At 40.2% G+C, this 20,889-nt stretch overlaps 2 protein-coding genes across 3 annotated transcripts; one reads left to right on the top strand and one right to left on the bottom strand.

The window, feature by feature from the left end:
• Positions 1-1,167: 1,167 nt before the first annotated feature.
• On the top strand, positions 1,168-11,774 carry LOC130194913 (uncharacterized). The gene is made up of 20 exons (XM_056416133.1): positions 1,168-1,349; positions 3,165-3,323; positions 3,427-3,533; positions 3,616-3,724; positions 4,329-4,445; positions 4,523-4,584; positions 6,530-6,682; positions 6,761-6,952; positions 7,064-7,163; positions 7,254-7,395; positions 7,509-7,692; positions 7,927-8,026; positions 8,823-8,950; positions 9,046-9,077; positions 9,501-9,613; positions 9,970-10,115; positions 10,194-10,288; positions 10,361-10,439; positions 10,525-10,633; positions 11,174-11,774. The coding sequence occupies exons 1-20, from the start codon at positions 1,295-1,297 to the stop codon at positions 11,245-11,247; spliced, it is 2,256 nt and encodes a 751-aa protein (XP_056272108.1). The 5' UTR covers positions 1,168-1,294; the 3' UTR covers positions 11,248-11,774.
• On the bottom strand, positions 11,762-18,627 carry LOC130194914 (kelch domain-containing protein 10-like). 2 transcript variants are annotated; one of them, XM_056416135.1, is made up of 11 exons: positions 18,398-18,627; positions 17,622-17,714; positions 17,354-17,411; positions 17,190-17,278; positions 15,795-15,949; positions 15,515-15,663; positions 14,603-14,687; positions 14,456-14,522; positions 14,330-14,377; positions 14,100-14,239; positions 11,762-13,653 (listed from the first exon to the last, which is right to left on the bottom strand). In XM_056416135.1, exons 1-11 carry the CDS (start codon positions 18,480-18,482, stop codon positions 13,444-13,446), a joined length of 1,179 nt encoding a protein of 392 aa, XP_056272110.1. In that variant the 5' UTR covers positions 18,483-18,627; the 3' UTR covers positions 11,762-13,443. The 2 variants fall into 2 exon arrangements, with proteins under 2 accessions (XP_056272110.1, XP_056272109.1); XM_056416134.1 differs by having other exon boundaries at positions 17,190-17,411.
• Positions 18,628-20,889: the final 2,262 nt, after the last annotated feature.

Raw genomic sequence — 20,889 nt, 5'->3', positions numbered from 1 at the left:
TTTTTGCTTAATCATAGCTTCCCTGGATAAAGGGAGGCAGACTGCCGCATTACAGAACTGCAGCATCAGCAATCAAGTAGAGTCTACTACTCAATACGTCGATCGCGATCGACCGGTCGATCGCGGCGACCAGCCAGTCGATCGCGGCGTAGTATGGTAGATCGCATGACATAAAAAAAATTGGCCCGCCTCCCTGTCACTTTCTCTATAGCGCAACATTACAGCAGAAGCATGTTATTTCTGTCTCTACGTGTCGCGTTAACAGTCCTCTGCCCGCCGTCTCGTGCGCCGCAGAGCTCCGACACCGCTTTGCGCGCATCGGGACAGAGCAAAGAAAAAGTCACTAGCACCCCCCCCGTCGGTCGATCGCCTTGACTTGGTCACATAATAAGTAGCTCGCATGCTGAAAAAGTGTGAGCACCCCTGAAGTAGACAGAACAGAGATCATCCCTGAAAACAAATCTGCATCAGGTAAAGTCAAACCCTACTCTGTCGCTTCAAAGTGTCATGAGCAACTTGTGACATTTTCAGAGCAACTGAGACAATCTAAATGAGCAGCAGCAGCAGCAGCCCTTGTAACATCCACTGACCTCTGTTATGTGGGAACAGACTGCAGCTCATGCACATATATGCAAATTGTTTCCGGTTTTATTTTAATATTCCCTTCCCCCTGCCTGCCCCCTGTGGTTGTTTTACTTACTGCCCTCTGTTGCTTTTTTTGCCCAAGCGTGACACATTATCCACAATTACGGGAAATAAAAGTCAACAAATTCACAAAACCGCCACGTTGCCACAACATGTAACGTGAGGGTTTGATATGTGGTGGTTGAACCATTCTTGTTGATCAAAAGATAAGTTTAGCTTTAATATGCCAGAAATGGTTAAGTTTAGCCTTACCCAAGAGATGATCTTTTTCTAAACCTACAAGTGGTCGGTTGCCTAAAGCTATAAGATTGTTTTTGGCAGAAAGCAAATTCCTCTAATGTGCACATTTGGCCAGAATCACAACACTTAACAAAACAGTTAACACCTTTTGAATAAATGTATACTTACTTTGCACCATTGCTTCCTCTCCACTTCTGTAATCTATACATCTTCTTCATTTTTTTACATCAGTGTGATTTACTTTTGAGTTTAGGGTGGGTTTTCTCTATTGCAGTAACACAACTACATTTCCCATAATTCCAAGCGGTCTAATCCTGAATCAGTTAACATGAACGCAGTGGAGGCGACGTCGACTGAGAGGAGAACGAAGTGTTATAAGATTTAACGGTGAGGTGTTTTACCGAAGGAGATGTCTCTCTCGGACACGAGCAGCCGGAGAAGAAGGCCGGCGGAACAGACGCAAGGTGAGCGGCTGAGGCTTTTATTGAGGTTGTGCTACGAATACAAAACTTTATTTATAACAAACAGACTGTTTCCTTAACAGCGCTGTGAATGTATTCTCCATTTTAAATCGGACAATGTCGGCTGTTTGAGAGAGAGAGCGAGATAGGCGTATCGGACAGCCGTATTGTTTACATACTGCGTGTGTGCGCGCGCCCATGTGCCGTCTCTGTGTGTCTCCAAATGTTAAAGGTGCATGATTCAGTGTATTAAAAAAAATTATATACACTAACACAGTTTCCCATATTACATTATGACATCTTCAGGTTGCTTGTTTGATCAAACCAACTGTAAAATCAACCTAAATACATCCCTTTTAAAATAATATAAAAAAGAGAAAAGAAGCGTGAACCAGGGACGGTTTGACCATTTGGATCGATACATTGCATACATGAGTATTAAAATAGTTTTATGAGTATATATGAATCTCCCGTGGTGGGTTAATTAATTATATCTTGAACAACACATTTACACACACTTTATTTCATGTATGCCTCACTCTCTTGAGATGATACTAAACACACGTTATGTATTTCATGATCAATGCTACAAAACCTACAAACCTGTTCCTTTACGTTTACGGGAAAGTGATTAACTGTCTCAACTCTCAACTTTTTTAGGTATCCCTATTAATTCATTGTGAGCCTGAACGTGTTCCTCTTCTACACTGATGCACACGACTATGAGTAATGATTTTAAAACCCTACAAACAACCTCTTCTGTCAGGGCACACTCATCAACACATCACTAATAATACTTTTTTTGGAGGGCTTCAGGAAGCAAATACCAAAACAGAAAGAGGAACTAAAACAAGACTCGAAAGTGTGTGAAGGCACTCTTTTGAGCAGCTAAAGGGAGAAGTAAAGAATATTGTGCTTTCTTGTCACATGGTGCAAGCGGTTTGTCGGCACTTATTCATTTATCAAGTTTCTGTCTTGAAAGAATGAATCAATGGAAGGGCATTTATACCCTTTTACTTTATTAGTGTCATGCCTCTGGTTTCCGTGCAGAACAAATCCAGCTATTGTAAGGCTGTTTGAGGCAGTTACTTTATTCATCCCCAGGGGAAAATGTCTTGACACAGGACCAAAACATTTTAAAAAATAATATAAATGAGCCTTGTTGGTTCAGGAGTATGATTCATGTTTAGAGTCCTAGGCGTCTTAAATCAGATCTTATCGTATCCGTGGAGGGGGAGTTCAACATGTGTACGAATGAGCAGGAATAAGTTAATGCTGACATGACGTGGAAAACAGGCCAACATGTTTATTGCCTTAATGAGGCAGAAGAAGCCAATGTAATATTATGACTTTTTGTTTAACACGGTAATTGCGGAAAAGCAGTATCACTAACAAACTATTGATCAAAGCAGAATAATTTGCAATTCTTAAAACATGTCTGGATCTTTCAATGAATAATCAACTGCTATTGTGCAATTCATTTTATAAACATGACAGTTGACTGAATGATTAAGCAACATACTCAAAAGTCACAGAACAATTTAGCCAAAATGTACATTCACTTCTATACCAAAACAATACATTCAAATCCATTGACACTTATTTCATACTTTTTTAATTGCCTAACAATTAAATATATGCCTTTATACTCTTTCTACGACCCCAAATAATGAGAACTGACTCTAATGATACATTGATTTTGAGCAGTACACAATAGTTACAGACACATACTGTCTTTGTACCCTTTGCATATTTCCTGTGATGATTCTATTATCATGTTGACCAGAATTTTGATTAGTTTTGTGCTTGGTGTTGCAGATCTCCTGTGGGAACATGACCCCCAGGTCGGTTACGATCATGAACAGATTCAAGACCAACTGTGCGGGGATCCACAACCTAGTTCGACAGACACTCTGTCTTCACATCAGTCAATATGTCCTGCATTGTGCACGACAAAATGCATGCCTGAACATGCATGTGAGTAATGCCAGACTTATTTAGATTTCTTTTAACAACAATACTGATACTGAATACTATGTTATTAAACATGTATTTGTCATCTTGTTGCCTGTCAATTTAGGTCCAAACCATCATGCTTGTGATGACAGCTGGGAGCAGATCCAAAGCAAGAGAACCATTAGAGCGGAGAACGAAGTGGAAGCCAATAAACTGGTCAACAACTACAGGGTAAGGGGTCTCAGGGGGTTTGAGACGGCACAACAGGCAGAAGGACGAATACCTTGAACTCTGTATTTGGTGTCCGTGTCAGTTTGGTTTCAGAAAATGGAAGAGTCATGTGACGGAGCGTCCATTTGAAGTCAGGTCCGAGGTTGTGAAAGAGCTCTACTCTGAACTGAACGTCATTAAACCACATCCAGGTACAGGTCATGGTATTTAAGTAGTGTGTTAAGTTTGTGTTGTGAGGATAATTCTGATTTATCGCAACTTAGGAAATGATCGATGAGCTGAGCGTGTACACATGCCAACAGTCCCGCCACATGACCGACTGTGCTTTGTGTGGAGCTGAAACCGAAAGCCAGTAGACCCAAATAACCTTAAATCACAAATTTATCAAAAAACTGTGTGTGTGCACAACTAAGGCAAGAGTTCTGTCCAGTTGATGGAAGTTTGCAAAGAATTGTTTGACTAATAATTTAACTGTTGACAATTTAGTTTTCTCTTACAAATAAGTTTGGCTAACCTGTTTAATTGTTTAAAACCTGCTATGATCATCTAACCATCATCTGTCCTGTTTCACTTTCTTTCTTTTTTTATAAATGTGACTGTTAACAGATCTCAGCAATTAACTTTATGAGTACAATGTTATTATTAAACTATGACAGACCCACAAAAATACGATCAAACTTGCAATAAACCAGCATTATACTTTACAAACAAATGACATGAAAACACAATTGTTGCTGTGGGAGAACGTGCCAGCCTTTCACTTATGTCTGTAATTGTGTGTCTTCTTGGTGTTAGGTCGTCTCATCACTTGTGGAAACGTAGCGTACGTGCTTCTCTTCGGTTGGTGGGTGTCTCTGGCATATATCTTGATCGGTCTACTTATGTTCATCACTATCACTGGTGTACCATATGGTAGGTGAGCCAACCAGTAAAGATGAATGATTCATTTTTATTTTTGCATATATTCTGTTTTTTATCTCACTCTTTAGGCAAACTTTGCTGGAAGCTATCCTGCTACTTCCTGTGGCCATTTGGCAAGTCGATCCATGAGGTACAGATTGGTTTCATTTGATTTTTTTGACCTTTTACGTTTCATACTAACTGAAATGAGGAAGATGAAGTAAATCCTGTAGTTTCCTCAAAGTCCCTCACAGACTCGTGGTCATGAAAGCAGAGGTCTTGCTGAGCAACACGACACACTTTGCTGCAACTCGTTGTTGCACATACATCATCCAGATTAGAGTTGACATTTTGAAAGCATATAAAACAATTAACAATAATATTCTTCTCAGTATTTATTTCAAGATAGGCAAGAAAAGATTAAGATTTGGAGCAATAAGGTATTAATAACTTACAGTTTTTAAAGTTTACATGTCTGTCTGAGTTGGTTTGATATTACTACCGGTGACTCAGTTGTTACTTTAAAAGGAGCCGATGAATCCCCACTGAAACATACCTGATGACGTGTTGTTGTCTCTGATTGAGGACAGAGCCATGAGGAGGTGTTTGGTGTTTTTACTTTTAGCCAAAAATATATATTGTATAGCAGTGAAATTATAGTCTTTTACCACTATATTGCCTCTTGAGTAAATTGTGTAGATTTGCCCTGTTGCAAGAATGGGACGAAGATTTGTGTAAACTAGAGACTTCAAGAGTCACGTTCCAATAATCCACTTGTGGTGACGGAGCTACCTTTGACATCGATAGTGCAGGCTTCTGCTATATTGAACCCTGAGCTCCCACCTCTGTTCCAAATAAACAACCCAGCAGTGCTTTCACAACTCAAGAGGTGACACCCCAATGCGTTGCCATGGTTCAGTTTGACCTGGACAATACCCACGTGTACAACCTAAGCTGTATATGCTGCCACATGCATACATGACTAGGCTTGGTGTTTTATAAAACCCCTCCTCTGAGGCAGAATAACCACCAATTACAGCTTCCCATCTTTTCAATAGCCACTTAAAAGCTTCAAGGGTGTATTATGTAATGTGTTTTAATAGTATTCAGGGATATGATTGGATAAGCCTTTTGGCAACTTCACAAGATCAGTTGTATGGTTGAGACGAGGGGAGTACATGTCCTGTCTGATCAGGCCACTGGAGCGATTGACAGTTTGACATTAAAGCATTTATTGACAATTTGGGTCACAAAAACCTTTTCAAAGGTCGTGATGGCCTCAAGCTTTATCTGTCACAAAATGTTTGTTTTTCAAGGGCACTATTCAAATGACTTTAGAGGATACTGTGACAAAACACATGACAGGGTCACACGTAGATCCTTTCAGAAAACACAGGCAACCCAAGCTAATAAAGTCAGAGTTCCTCCATCAGCATACATTAACAGCTATAACTCTGACAAGTTGCTGCATTTTAGAAATACCTTGAGCAATAATTCACACGCTGCAGACAAACATGTTACTGGTTAATGAAAAGAGCCCTGTCTATACAAACCTCTCCAACTGTTATTGGTCTAATTAGGTTAACTTGAAATCAGTGCACTAAGTATAGCTATTAATCACGATGTCTTTTGTATAACACCACGGTGTAGCCTGTTTAGTAGATTGTGTTGATTTTCCCGGTTGTAAGAATGGGACAACAATGTGTGTGAACCTCACACTAAAAGTCACGTTGAGCTAATGCAGTTCATGGATTTCTAATAGAAGTGTCGGTGCCATAGTTACATTTGTTAATGCCTTTTGAGGCAATTTTAGGTCCCATAATTTATTTTTAAATTATAATATTTGTATTACATGTTCTGTTATCTTGGCTCTTAAATGTTTTTATTGCAGTTGCTGTTTTATGTAGAGCACTTTGCTAACATGTGCTATAAACTTTCCTCCAGCTTGGCAAAAAAAACGTAACAGATTTTTATTTATCGCCGTTAGCTATTGAGGATAAACTTCTCTTGTGACTGAGAAGTTTATGCTAATGTATGAAAACCTGCTAATCTAATGATTCCAGAAACGACACTTTCCTCTGGTTGTGTTTCTTCAGATTGGAAATACATTGAGGAGATGTTGTGAACAAGCACCGGACTGTGAATGTAACGTAGACGGGACGGAAGATATTTCACCAGTTCTGTTGCCTTCACCCACAGAGGTGCCAATCCCAGAGCTTCCAGGACGACCGCTGCGTAGTCCTTACTGGGTAATTCAAAATAAATGTATAAAACGTATCTAGAAAATGTATTTTTGCTACATGTAAATCATTCTCCTTGTTACACAGCATCGTTTTTCGACTTACGTGTGGCTGCTGCTGGCATATCCTCTTCTCGTGGTCATCCATTCCCTGGCCTGCTTCCTCTCCTGGATCCTGGTCTTCACTATCCCTGTTTTTAAGATGAACGCACGGACATTCTGCGTCATCCTTCTCTTGGCTCCTGAGGATGTCTCTGTCTCCACCTGCTCACAGAGCAAGGCAAGGGAGAGACACACACAGATTTCATAGAAATCTAGTACAGCACCATGGAGATATTGTTCAGCTGTGGTTTAATGCAACCGGCTTCTTTATTTGCCACTTGACCCGTAGCCTCAAGTGGATGAAAGCAGAGCGCTGCTGTGCTGCTACCACGCTGCAAACTGGTACTACTACAAGTACACTGTTGATGGCATCAATGTGTTCGCTGTCAGTATCCTTCACGGGTGTGTGTGTGTGTGTGTGTGCGCGTGTGTGTGTCAGTCAAATTAAGAATTGTTATCATCTTTGACCCACATCTCAGACCTCCTCCCTCTCGTAATAGTTGCCATAGTAATTGGATATATTGACCGAGAAAACCAGTACGCCAGCTCTAATGTCAAGTTCGCCATGGCAGTCTGCTCTATCATACCTCTGTCTTATTATATTGGTATGGGCATTGCCAGGTGAGTTGTATAATAAAATGTATTTGACGTGTATCAAAAATGTAAAAAGAGCTGCAGGTTTTCGTACAAAGCAGCTTCTGATATTAATCGTCAATTGTTTTTGACACTTGCAGTATCTCCGCCCAGAGTAACTTTGCAGTGGGTGCAGTGGTGAATGCCACCTTTGGCTCTATCACAGAGTTGACCTTTTACATCACAGCCCTACTCAGAGGCCACCAGGCCGGCAACCCGTGTCTGCAGGAGGTTGTAAAAGCAGCACTGACCGGCACGCTGCTCGGATGCATCCTCTTCATCCCTGTGAGCCGTCCTGCATTTACATCTAATCGCACAGCTGAGAAAAACAAACAATTCAAATTAGAGGCGGTTTTCATTTGTTGTCATTAATTGTTGCATATAACATACATTTGGCTTTTCAAAGACTTTTTCTTCCCCAATTCGTTATTTCACAATAGTAACAAAAGTCACATTTAGATACACCACACGTATTCATCTGCAGTATGAATGTAGCTTCTTGCTTTGTCTTTTTCTCAGGGAATCTGCATGATAATCGGGGGGTTGAAGCACAGTGAGCAAAGATTCAACAGTCGCTCTGCAGGAGTGAGCGCCGCATTGCTTTTCATCTCTGTAGGAGGCAAGTATTTCATATTGTTTCACACAATAGAGTCACGCACACGTGTGTTGATAACGATACAAAAAAAGTGACTGAACCGTTTTCTAAAAATGAGAAACCATTTTAAGATGCAAACCACGTCATGAAACAAACTGAGTTGTTCACATTCAGTCAGTTACATTTATTTTTGGAGAAGTTTGTGGTCTCTGCACGTTCTGCAACGCCAGCAGGAAACCAGCAGCAGCCGCAGTTTAGACCTCCATACAAACACACTCCTAAAAGCAAAACAAAGTAGTAGCTGCTTGAGGTTTGACTCTTGCTCCACCTTCAGGCAACACATGTGACAGAGCTACAGTTGTTTTTTTGCAGCTAGTTGTTTCATTGTGTTTGTATGCATTTTACATGCAACACTTGCATTACCTATTAGCTGAAATACATTTGACAGATTTATCTTAATTGTGTGACCCAATTCTCCAGTAGATTAAAATTATGAAGAGAGAGAAAAAGGCAGTTCAACTAGTGGCTGAAATATATCAAATGTTGAAGAGTTTGTAAATTAATTTGTCCTTTTTATACACTTGGCCATCAGAGAAGTCATTGTCTGGAGAAGAGAAAGTTGCATGTTCAAAGATATTCAATCATTAAAGAAGAGATGTGTAGATTATTTCAATAATGACCAAGTTAATACATATTCAGCTCCAAATGACATCAGATGTCTTGCTGATTCAAAGGTGATAGTGGCAGCAACATCAAATGCAATGTAAAATCTTTACCGAAACCTTTGACTCTGACTAATTCCCCTTATTGTCAATGGCAGGTGTGTTCGCCCCCACGTTGTTCTCCAAAGCTTATGGAAATCTGGTGTGCGACGCCTGCACCAGCTCCACTGGAGTAAATGGCACAAACAGCAGTCAGTTTGTCTGCCACCACTGCCACTACGACCTGGTCAGCATCTCTTTGTAACGAGCACAATGTAACAAACATTATAGGAATTACTTGCACTGTGTTGTGTATCATAATAATATTTTTTTCGCCAACAGAACAACGGGACATTGTTCCACGACCATGTTGAGTAAGACATTTGTTATTATGTATACATATATAGACTGACTAGTGTCATTATTTGTTCTTGTTGCTACATTTAGTGTCAAGAGTTGACGTTTCCACAATGTCCGGGTTTGCCTCTTGTCTGTTTTGGTTTAATTTTCCGCAGTAGACTCTAAAGTTGACTCGAGCTGTTGCAATGACTTTTCAACACATTTCTCTTTAAGTTTATTTTCATTCCAGTGAAACCAATGCACATTAGTAACTGTCTGGAAGTAAATAAATCAATCTAAAAGTAGTCCTATGCTGTGGAAAGTTGTTGGCGCACATCTAAGTTGTAAAAAGACCAGAGGCTAATAAGCTAAAAACCTACCAAGCCAACATAAAGTCTTTTGATTTTCCCTATTCATTTTGTTTCCCTTTTATTAATTGAGTGTGATCTTGTTGCCAGGCCACTGGTGTACACAGTGTGTACCCTCCTGCCAGCTGCCTACATCATTGGACTGATATTTACGCTGAAGACGCACTCCCACATTTATGACATCCACGTTGGAGATGGACAGGGTAGGAGTCTCCCTCCCATGAATCACAGCTGAGGGATCGTTTGGTTTGTTTGAAGTGGAGTTGTGTTAGGTGCTTGAAGTCACTGTATTACTACAGTAGGCGGCGGTTTGGACAACCCCAAGTGGGAGAAATAGACAGAAGCGCCTGCACTGACGCTAAGGAATGTACGGCTATGGACGAAGACGGAAGCTAAATGTATTTTGGGCTCCTGAAAAAAGGACGAGTACCTCAGACAACCCTACTTCAAAATATCCAAACTAACCATTCAATGGCTAACACCAAAGTGTACCTTGCTTTATCCCACCACAAGACAGTGAACAGTTGTCAAATGCTAATATCTCTTTGATTGTCTGCAGTGACGGGCCAACACGGTGCAGTAGTCCACTGGTCACGGTGGAGGTCTCTGGTCATCCTCATCTTGGCCACTGTGCTCACGTCTGCTTGTGCTGAGCTGGTCACCGAGCACATCCAGCCAATACTGAACCAGCCCAACATCTCTCAGGTCAGGACATACCTCTTGGTCAGTCAGTCTTTATGTGGTCGTTTCCCCTGCTGTCCTCACGTTTGACTCTTTCTCCAGTATTTCATTGGGGTGACAGTTCTCGCAATGGTTCCTGAGATCCCAGAGATTGTTAATGGGATTCAGTTTGCTCTCCAAAACAATATCAGTCTGAGGTAAATATTGTCTTATGAATAAGTAGGTACTCATTTAAAAAGTTAAATTGATCCTATATTGTCTTGTTTCAGCTTGGAGGTGGGAAGCTCTATTGCGGTTCAGGTCTGCATGCTGCAGATTCCAATTCTCGTCTTTTTTAATGCCTTCTATGTAAGACACCCTACAGTTGATCATTGATTAATTCCTATAAATACCTGCTGTTTAATAGTTTCTGTAATCATCTCTGTTTGGACAGGATGTGGGATTTGTGCTGTTATTCAGTGACATCCACCTGTGGGCCAGCATCTTCAGTGTGATTCTGGTCAACTACATCTTCATGGACGGCAAGTCTGATTACTTTCAGGGTAAGTTGAGTGTGTTTTCATTATTATAATTTTTTTACAGAGATGGATCATTGGTTTTTGGGAAAACATGTGAAGTTAAATTAATCAAAATGAAGTAATATTGACAATAGAAAGGTGCAGCTCTCCATAAGGTGCGTCTTCAACCAGCGCTGTTGCTATCCCTAAGTCTAGAAACCAAATGGTCTGTAAGGCCTTAAACAAGCGGCGATGGATGCAGGCAATCGGCTCGCAGGCGTCGTATGAGACACTCTTGCCAAAATCTAAATTGAAGCCACCACTCCCCTGAAGAAAAACCGGCTCAGTTAAACACACCTGCAAGCTGTTAACATAGATTCTGAGTTTTATTCAGTGAATCAGCAGAATGTGTTCCTGCAAGAGTTGTCAAAACAGTCCCTGGTGATTTCAAACTATAAATATTAGCATATATTTATTTACTGTATAGTAAGTTGTGTTTAAGAATAGCTGCAAGCAAATCCAGTATTGTGATTTGATCAAATGTATCTCACATGTTTAATCCAATGATGCGTTATCTCCCCCCAGGTACAACTCTGGTGGTCGTCTACCTTATCCTGCTGGCTCTGTATTTCTTTGCTCCATCTCCACCAGGCTGCTGACTGGGCGGCTTGAACATTTCAGCCCAATGTACTTTTTTTTCAAGCCTGGACTCTGAACATCCAGATTCAACAACACTCCGTTGATAAAACTTTTTCCTGACAGGATTATGACTAAATAATCACGTGCAATCCTGACATGAGCTTTGTATGAAGTATTTTATTTCTCATGCCGTTTCCTAAATTATCGGGTGGATACTTGTTGCATGACTATATTACTGTAAAATGTAGTAAACTAACACATTTAACTTTTTCCTCAGATTCATAACTTCTTTGTAAACTGGTGAAAGAAGGAAAAGTATTTTTACAATGCAAATATAACAAAGTATCTGCATTGATAATATTCTGTTTAGGGTACTGTTGTAATATATTTGTATAATTTTTAACTAAAACATGTTAAATGTACATGTCTGTTGCTGTAATGATGTGACATTATTTTAAATTAAACCATGTTTGTAAACATGGCATGGCTGGCTGTGCCAAGCGAGAACAATAATGAGATCTGTCAATACAACAGTTTGAAAAACTGACTGCCTGTTTTTATTGTTTGTACCGACAGGAATTTAAAAATATAATGTACATTACAGCCATAATTGCTTTTGAGACATTAAGCTTTTCTCCCGAGAGTTTGTGTAACGTTACAGGCACACCATAGCGTCATGCACGAGATCATTTAACTTTCATTAAAACAAATGATGCAAATATCAATATCTCAAGCAAGGTGGTACATTCATCACCTGAGCACATAGTGAAGCTGTTGCTTCATAAGATAAATAAAGCCATAATGTCAAACATAAGAGAAAGTAACAAAGGTGGAGTTTTAAATATGAAATGTACATTATGATACGATACTTTTTGAAAAAAGTTGGCTTAGTGTTGAACCGACAGTTAAAGATAAAATGCGATAAAAATGTAAGACAAATCAACAGTGTGACTGGATACAAGCAGCTGGTGGGTCACTCCAGTATTTAAGATGTACAGTCTGCAGTCACTGCAAAAAGACTGATTAGTCATCTCTGTATGTTCTGCTTTTACAAGACTGGTGAATGTATGTGGAGCTCTTCAGACTGAGTAATCACAGTATTTCACATTCTGAGTACTCAAGACTCCCTTGTTATTGTAAAAGTCCCATGACACTTATTTTTAGTCGTACCACAGCAGACTTTCAGAAAAACAAGACCAAAAGTTAAAAAAATTACAATACAGCCCAATTAAACATATAAAAGGTTAATGGACTACACATTAACTGAAATGACAGTGAAATCATGTGAAAAAGAAAAGCAGCTCACATTTTGCAACAGTTAAGTTTTGTAATGAACTAAAACACCAGCACAGTGATTCAAATAGATAGAGAACAAATGTGTATTCAAGTTAATTTACATTTAGGAAAATTCAGAAGGCACCGGATGTAGAAATAAAAAGGTTGAGAATCATTGGGGAGCTCTCATTTCTAATGTTTTCTTAAAGAGGAATAATAACTAAAGAGGCACTAGAAGATTCAGTGATGCCATGCCCCAGATGTTTAATAAGGGGTTGTATATGCTCACAAGGCCTAATGTGACGACCAATTTAAAATGTGTACTGTGCATTTTAGATCACAGCATTCAACCAGAAAGCCCTTGAGGGAAAAACACGAGGCGTTGAATAATTAATATTTGTACGTTTCACAGTTATAACGTGTTTATGCTTCATCAGCAGTTTGCCTCTTTTTAGATAAGATGGCTGACTTCTAAATGGAAATGTAGGTTTGTATCAGCAATGTTTGATTCAACCCATGTCTGACCGACGATGGCAATGCTGTGCAACGCGTAACCACTTCTACAACAGTGAAACAAGCTCAGTTCAGCCTCTACATTTAATCTAAAACTACACGAGCAGAAGCTATATTTATTTTGCCTGGGAGACAATTCCTGCTCATACAACAGCTATGTGTGGTTAAATAAGTAAATAAATTGGGGAATGCACAAGTGTTGAGTGCAAAGCATAAGAGCGATTCTGGTGTCCACACTGATGGATAACTTCTGAAGGATTCATGCAAACTCAAATGACCGACCACATACAAAGAAACTCGTGAAAAAAACATTACACTTTTTACAAGGTCACATAAAAATAAAGTTAAAAGGCATTCAGAGTTTTGCAGAATCATCCTAGTCGGTGCCGTTTCATCGCATTCCCCTTCCTCCAGTCTCTGTGCTTCGTCTATTTCAGCCTCTGAATTAGTGCGTGCGTCAGTCCCATGCTGAGCAGCTGAAGCGTGGACAGCTGATCCAAGTGAGGGAACGTTTTCAGCAGTTTCTCCCAGGTCAGCTCCAGCAGGCTGGGCACCACCAACCACACTTTGTACAGCGAGCCGGTCCTTCTGTTCCCAGACGTGTTGACGACACCGCCGTGTACGTACATGCATCCGGCCTAAAGGATCCAAACCGTTGCAGAAATTAGAGCTGAAACATCTCGATGATTCATTATTTAGTCTATCAACATAACCTTAATGCGCAGCGATTTTACTACTTGATAAATCATCAATGTCTTTTTTTTTTAAGCAAAACCCCCAAATATTCTCTAGTTTTAACTTTGATTTGCTGTTCATGGGATTAAAACTCTTTGGTTTTTAGTTGACAAGCAGGATATTTGGAGACGTCAACGTGGTAGACATCTTTCACTTTTTTTCTGATAAGTTAAAGACTAAATAATTAACTAAACGAGAACAAATCTGCAGGTTAATTCAAAATGAAAACAATGCTCAGTTGCAGTCACAGAGCACAAAGAAACTGATGTTGCTTCCTTTCTCCCAAAGAGCAGAGGAGGATCTGCTCACCGAGTTGGACGTCGACATGTCTGACAGACAGTTTACTCACCGGAGTGACCGCAGCACAGTGGAAATAGGCTGGCTCTGGCATAGCGGCAGGAAGCTTGGTCCACTGAAATGTCTGCAGGTTGATTTTCCACAGGTCGGATAGGATCAGCTCTCCGTTATAACCCCCACATATAAACACCTCTGGAGGTAGAACCGGAGCAAGACAGTCAAAATAAAAATAAACTGTTCAGGCAGTTGTGTCCAGAAGATTCTGCGTTAAATGCTCCTTACCATCTTTGACCTGCACGCAGCTGTGACACCGGCGAGCAGCAGGATATCCTGTCATGATGAAGCACATTCAATGTGTGGTCGTAAATACCTTAATCAGCTAAATAAACAGCAACAATGGTCACAAACCGATTTCTTCGTGGGGTTTGGTGACCGTTTCCTCCCAGTAATTTGTCTCCAAGTTGTAGGTGTGAATCTGATGAAGACAAATAGCACAAGTGAGTAATAAGTAGTAAAAAGTAACACTTATCAAACTATGTGCCCAGTTTCTCTCACCTTCTCCAGTGGATATGAAGTCCAGGAGGTCCCACCTCCTAAAATGTATATTCTCTGTCCATCATGAGCTAGTTCATGTCTGTACCTGTAACACCACGCAGTCATTTTCAGTCTATTCTAAAGTTACTGTGAGGAACTTTAAACGATTTTTAAACGGTCTCAAATAAATACATTTGCCTCTATCGAACGTTAATGGCTATTACTATATAGTTATTCTTAATGCTCGTCATCGGTGCCAGAGGATCAGATTCTGTGCGAAATCGGATGAAATCATGCATGTTCACCAGAGACTCCAGCAGGGCCTTGAGACGAGAACAATTTCGCACCTAGCCTCAGTGTCTCCGACAAGGGTAGGAGACACTGAGGAGCAGCGCTTCACCTCCCTGCTCACCATGTTGCTGGGGGCCCAGTACTGCTGGGGCCCGACTGTCAGACCCTGCTGCAGTAAAATTAGGGTTTCTAAAAAGGACATCTGGTGCTCAGAAACATCGTCGCTTTTCTCCACCGCAAAGATCAAAACAAATGAAAAGTTCCTGTAGCAGCTTTAATTTATATTCTGGGAAATCAGGATCACATGGCGCCAACATATTAAATATTTCAAAATTCCAAACTACACCGTATTAAAATGTTCATTTTGTCGCATGAAATACTTTTTGCCTTGCTTTTAGCAACATTGAGCTTGCGCTGGCCTGACCGCTCACAATGTGGCTGCCTGCTCCAAATCAACATGAAAAACACTTTGGTTTTTTAAAGTATTGAATCCTATATATTTTTAACAGTACCGGGGAAACAAATATTCCTTCATACTCTTGGGATACCCATCAAAACCTATAAATGACTATCATCTAATTCCATAGATTTCCGTACTGCGCGGTGACCCTGCCATACGGTAGTCAACACAATGCTTGCCGCCTCTCCTCCGGTAAATCTGAAGGTGCATTGTTGGGTTTGAGGTGGGTCCACTCTCTGGTGGTCAGGTCCAGCCTGTGCAGGTCGGTACTGTAGAGGTAGCCTGTAGTCCCACCAAACACGTAGAGGTAGCCATTAATAATGACCATGGCCTGGAAACGGAGCACACTTGTAGATGTTGTTTGATGCAATACACAGAGACATACTCCGGCCAAATCATTTTAAATAAATTAAGGCAGAATAAAATGTTACGACTTTATGTCGACAGGACAAACACGGTTACCTGTCCGTAGATCTTGTTGGGTTTCTTCCCCCTGCAGTTGAGCAGGTTCCATCCTTTGTACTGAACATTGCAAACATGGACGTCGTTGCCGTTGTTTTCACCAAATGGAATCCCAGTGCCACCAAATACGAGCAGGTTGTTGCCATGTAAAACAGCTGCGGTTGAGAGAAACATAAAAAACAACCCGTCTCTACTACAGTTTAACATCTGTCTAGAATCCCTGTGTGTGTGTAGGGGCCATATATATACAGGACTGTCTCAGAAAATTAGAATATTGTGATGAAGTTCTTTATTTTTTGTAATGCAATTAAAAAAACAAAAATGTCATGCATTCTGGATTCATTACAAATCAACTGAAATATTGCAAGCCTTTTATTCTTTTAATATTGCTGATTATGGCTTACAGCTTAAGAAAACTCAAATATCCTATCTCTAAATATTAGAATATCATGAAAAAGTATACTAGTAGGGTATTAAACAAATCACTTGAATTGTCTAATTAACTCGAAACACCTGCAAGGGTTTCCTGAGCCTTGACAAAATTAAAATTTTATGAGATAGGATTTTAGTTTTCTTAAGCTGTAAGCCATAATCAGCAATATTAAAAGAATAAAAGGCTTGCAATATTTCAGTTGATTTGTAATGAATCCAGAATGCATGACATTTTTGTTTTTTTAATTGCATTACAGAAAATAAAGAACTTTATCACAATATTCTAATTTTCTGAGACAGTCCTGTATATATATATGGCCCTGACTGTATATGATGCAAATGCATGCCACGAGCACAAAAAGTGACTTATTGTAAAAGGTAGAAATGAGTCAATAAAAGAGGGACAAAGACCACTTATGTAGACATCAGTCATTGTCAGAGTTTAATTTGACCATAACTAAAGTTTCATAATCTGATCAATGAACATTAGACTTAAATCACTGTAGAAATTAGGCTACTGCAAGAAGGACTGTAATCTGGTTACTTAATTGCATTTTACTAAACTGAATGTGTCCAGTGCGTCAGCCAACTTAAGAGTGTACTTGTCAAATAACCAATGTTTCTGTCTGTGTTGTTTGTCAACAATTGTGTTAATTACATTTTCTTCCTCACTAGACAATTGAAAAGCAGATGTTTAGTTTTAAACTAGTATTGTTTACACATTAGCAGTCATCATCTTCCCTGCATTTGTTGGTGCATACTGCCACCTGTAGATCAGGGCAATAGTTTGAAGCCATTGGCAGGATTTGTATTGAGTCACCTGCAGATACCTCTTGAAACGTGAAGCCCTCTAGTCGTATTAGTGGTAATAAACTCAACAGGATACCTTTTAAATAAGACCTGTATATTTTCATAAAAGGACAACATGTATAAGAAATAAAGGGCAGCACACCAATCCCTTACCTGACATGGAGGCCAGCTCTGTGGGCATATAACCCTCGGTGTGGATCTGCTGCCAGGTGGCTGTGGCAAAATGAAACCGCCAGAGCTCCCTGAAAAGAGGGTAGTCTTCATTCTCTGACCCGCCTGCCTCCTCAAAGTCTGGGTTGAAGCCTCCAAACACATACAGGTTGGTGCTGTCTGCAACACAGCGGTGTCCACTCCGGGCGGGGGGGACACAATGTCCTGTGGGAGGAACAGGTTCGAGACAGACCAAATGTGAGAGTCCAAGATGTAGATGGTAACGGTATTAGAGATGAGAGCAAAGAACGTCATAAATATCAGACAAAGTATGCATGAAATACTTCAAGTGAAGCAGGTTGCACTTCGTGGGTTTTACAACATTCACAGTTTATCTTATGATAAGTTCTGATGGGGAGGTCCTACTTCCAGCACCTTCTCTCAGAAACCTGTTGGGGATCCGCAGGTTGGGGCAGGAAGGGGCGAAAATGCGCCGAGCCAGAAGCCACCGTGTCCGCTTCTTGGAGCCTGTCAATAATTCATCATACAACAAGTGATGTAGAGTTAATGTACTGCCCGTTTGCCAGATGCTGGACTGAAAGAACACAACTCAAAGCTGCAGGATTTTACTTATTTTAGGATAAATCTGTTGTTTATCATCAGAACTACCATGCCATTAAGAGTGGTCCTAATCACCGTCTGCATGACTGGTTTTGTCTCCAATTGAAGTATTTTTATTTAGTTTATTGTTAGTTATGCCAGTAGTCTGATCTGTCTTGGCACACATTTGTAGAGTTGACTTGTGGACATGAAGGCTGTTTGACACTATGAACTTAAATTGCATCAGTAGGCTACCGCTAAAGTGTCCCGTTATGTGTCCAGTTCTCCTGCATGAAGCCAATACTGGTCCCAGTCTCTCTTCCCACCAATCTCCTACAGTAGGAGACCCATGTATAAAACAGAATACTTAAGATACCTGCTGGGTGTTCATTCTCTAACGTCTGCTGGCTTCCGTAGCCACGTTAGCTCGCTGTGCCCTGGGAGCTGCTGCCGCACATCGCGGACTTAGACACAACTCAGACGAGCCGGTGAACACAAAGACTAAACACACGTTGACTAACATCACCCACATTAACATTTGGTTTGCCATTGGCTTGGCTGCCTGTGCCGGGCTACTTGTTCCTGCAGAGCAGTGGGTTTAGTCTACAGACCTGAGTCGCGGTTGAGGGGCCTCCATGACAGTTTCTCAAACTTATTGAGCTGACTGAAGGTTCCGTCATGTTCGGCCAACGACATCTCGACAGAGGACCACACGCAGACAGGGTTCACACCCAGACCTGGACCGGAACCCTCTTCAGTTTATCCACACGGTGTGGCATGGGCCTGCGAGTTACAGTAAACACATAACAATAAAGGGATAACACGACCGAGCGTCCACACCTGCTGCTGCCCGCCGCGTCACAGCCAGCTGGCCTGAACTGGCCAATCAGAGGAGCGCTGGCCCCTCGAGTCGTGTTCAAGAACCACACGGTGATGTTCATGTGTTTAGAAAAACCGCAGCGGTTTTACATATTGAAATACAACATATATTTTTAAAGAACAGTCAATATATAGACGCATTATTTATGAGGTCAATGAGTATACACATCCTTCAGTGACCTTTAGTACGACTAGTAACCGGCAGAAGTAGCAGATGATTAGAATTTGAAATGTAGGCTACTGTAGCTTAGTCTTTTTTAGTAAAATGTACTTAAATTGAAAAAAGTGAAAATGCTATCACCATTTGTACAGTGGCCAGGTGATACCTTCAAATTGCTTCTTTCATCCAACTAACAGTCTAAAATCCACTGATACAAATACTGTATACTAGTACATTTACAATCTTACAAGACAAAGAAAAACAACACGTGGAGAAACTGGAACCAATGAATGAAATTGACCGGGACAATTAATGATCATTTATAAATATTATGTTTATTGTATGTCATATAACTGCAAAGCATAACTGCATATGATATAGTTAAACATCTGGGATTTAGAAGGTGTGCAAGATAACCTAATTAAACAATGCTACAAAGAAATATGGATCAAATCAAAGTGCTTTTGCATGAAAAGCTTTGATTTTTGTCTGTACGTTACTATTGCATCATTCAGATTAATGTCACAGGACCGTCTCTTACTGTTATTAATTTACTTGAAGACTATAGCATTAAATCAAGATATGGATTCTCCAACATAATGTTTGAAGATGTATGTTGAATAATATTCTGCAAAAGAACACATAAAAACCTTCTTATCAAAGTAAAATTTAAACGATGAACAACTTTTTAGTTACCTTGAGAGGAACACGTGGTTGGAGTTACTCCTTCTGATCCACTACTAAACCAAGAGTCAACCTTTCCCACAAATCTTCTAGGTCTGCTTTGCTGACATGCGATAATCTGGATTTGAAGCTCATTGATATGAAGAAGCAAAACAGATCAATCACACGAGAAACTGCATTGGCCTTTTCCACATAGACTGAGTAAAAATAAAAAAAGTAGAATAAATAATTGTAATAGATAGTTGTGTCAGTGACTGTTAAAATGTAGATATTGATCATGAAACGATTGGATCAAACACTCATTTATTTGTCTTTTTAGTGTTGTTTCCCTGCAGTTCCCACTTTTAACGTGGCACTGAGAACACTCACAGCAGGATTGTTATTTTAGCTAAGTGCACGCAATCATGTTAATGTTTAACATTTGACAACCTTGCTGCCTGTTAGGACCCCATAGTTGTTATAAAATAACTTTTTGTTTTGAACTCTTCGCATGTTTCTGCTGAGATAACTGCCCACAGTGCACCAATCAATCAACTAGAGATCCATGTTCAGTCACTTCACGTAGAAAGAACAAAATAGGTCAAAATTCCAGCAACACTTTTAGTATATAGAACAACTTTATTAAACCAACTCGTATTAGCCTGTGGCCTTCATCAGGGTCAGCAGGAGGAATCTCCGCCTCCATTGTTAATGTAACATTGCCTCTCCAAATAATTCCCTCGTAGACTGACAGCAAGTAATAAATGAAGCCAGTCTGTAAAATGTCACTGACAGCAAGGCATTCTGAACAATGAGCGGCAGCTGTGATGAGATTCCAATGATCTACTCACAGATTCCTGGAGGTCATCACTAGAAACCATCTCATCCAAAGTGAGCAGTCTGACTGATTCAATAAAGTACAATCGTGACTGTTGTTTGTTCGTGCACACAAAGATTCAAATAGATAAGCAAATCATTCTAAATGATGTTATTCAAATCTGCAAATGTAAAATAGGCTGAACAAAGTATTGTTTTGTATGAACGTGGAAACATGTGCAGGACAATCAAAAACTTCTGCCATTAAATGATGGACCTCACTTGAACTTAAAAATGTGTCATAGTGTCATTAACTTGTGTTGAGTCTATGCTAATAAGGTTGACACCATTTCAAATCCACTATGCCCTTAACACAAAATTAGTAGTAGTAGGGAGATGCTCTTGTGACCCAGAAGAAGAGCAGATAGTGTATGTCACATTATCAAATGAGATAGGTAACTTGCAGTTTAATTATATCAAGCCAAGTGGTGTGTTTACATCTGTTACAAATGCGCTCAGACGTTGTTTACGGTCACATTATTGGCTCTGTTCTTGGTTCCACATGGCTGGAGAAACATGTGTAAC

The sequence above is a fragment of the Pseudoliparis swirei genome, chromosome 6 (assembly GCF_029220125.1).
Source record: "Pseudoliparis swirei isolate HS2019 ecotype Mariana Trench chromosome 6, NWPU_hadal_v1, whole genome shotgun sequence".
NCBI lineage: Eukaryota > Metazoa > Chordata > Actinopteri > Perciformes > Liparidae > Pseudoliparis > Pseudoliparis swirei.
Note: the sequence above shows the minus strand (reverse complement) of the source record. Positions and strands in the feature narration are given on the sequence as shown.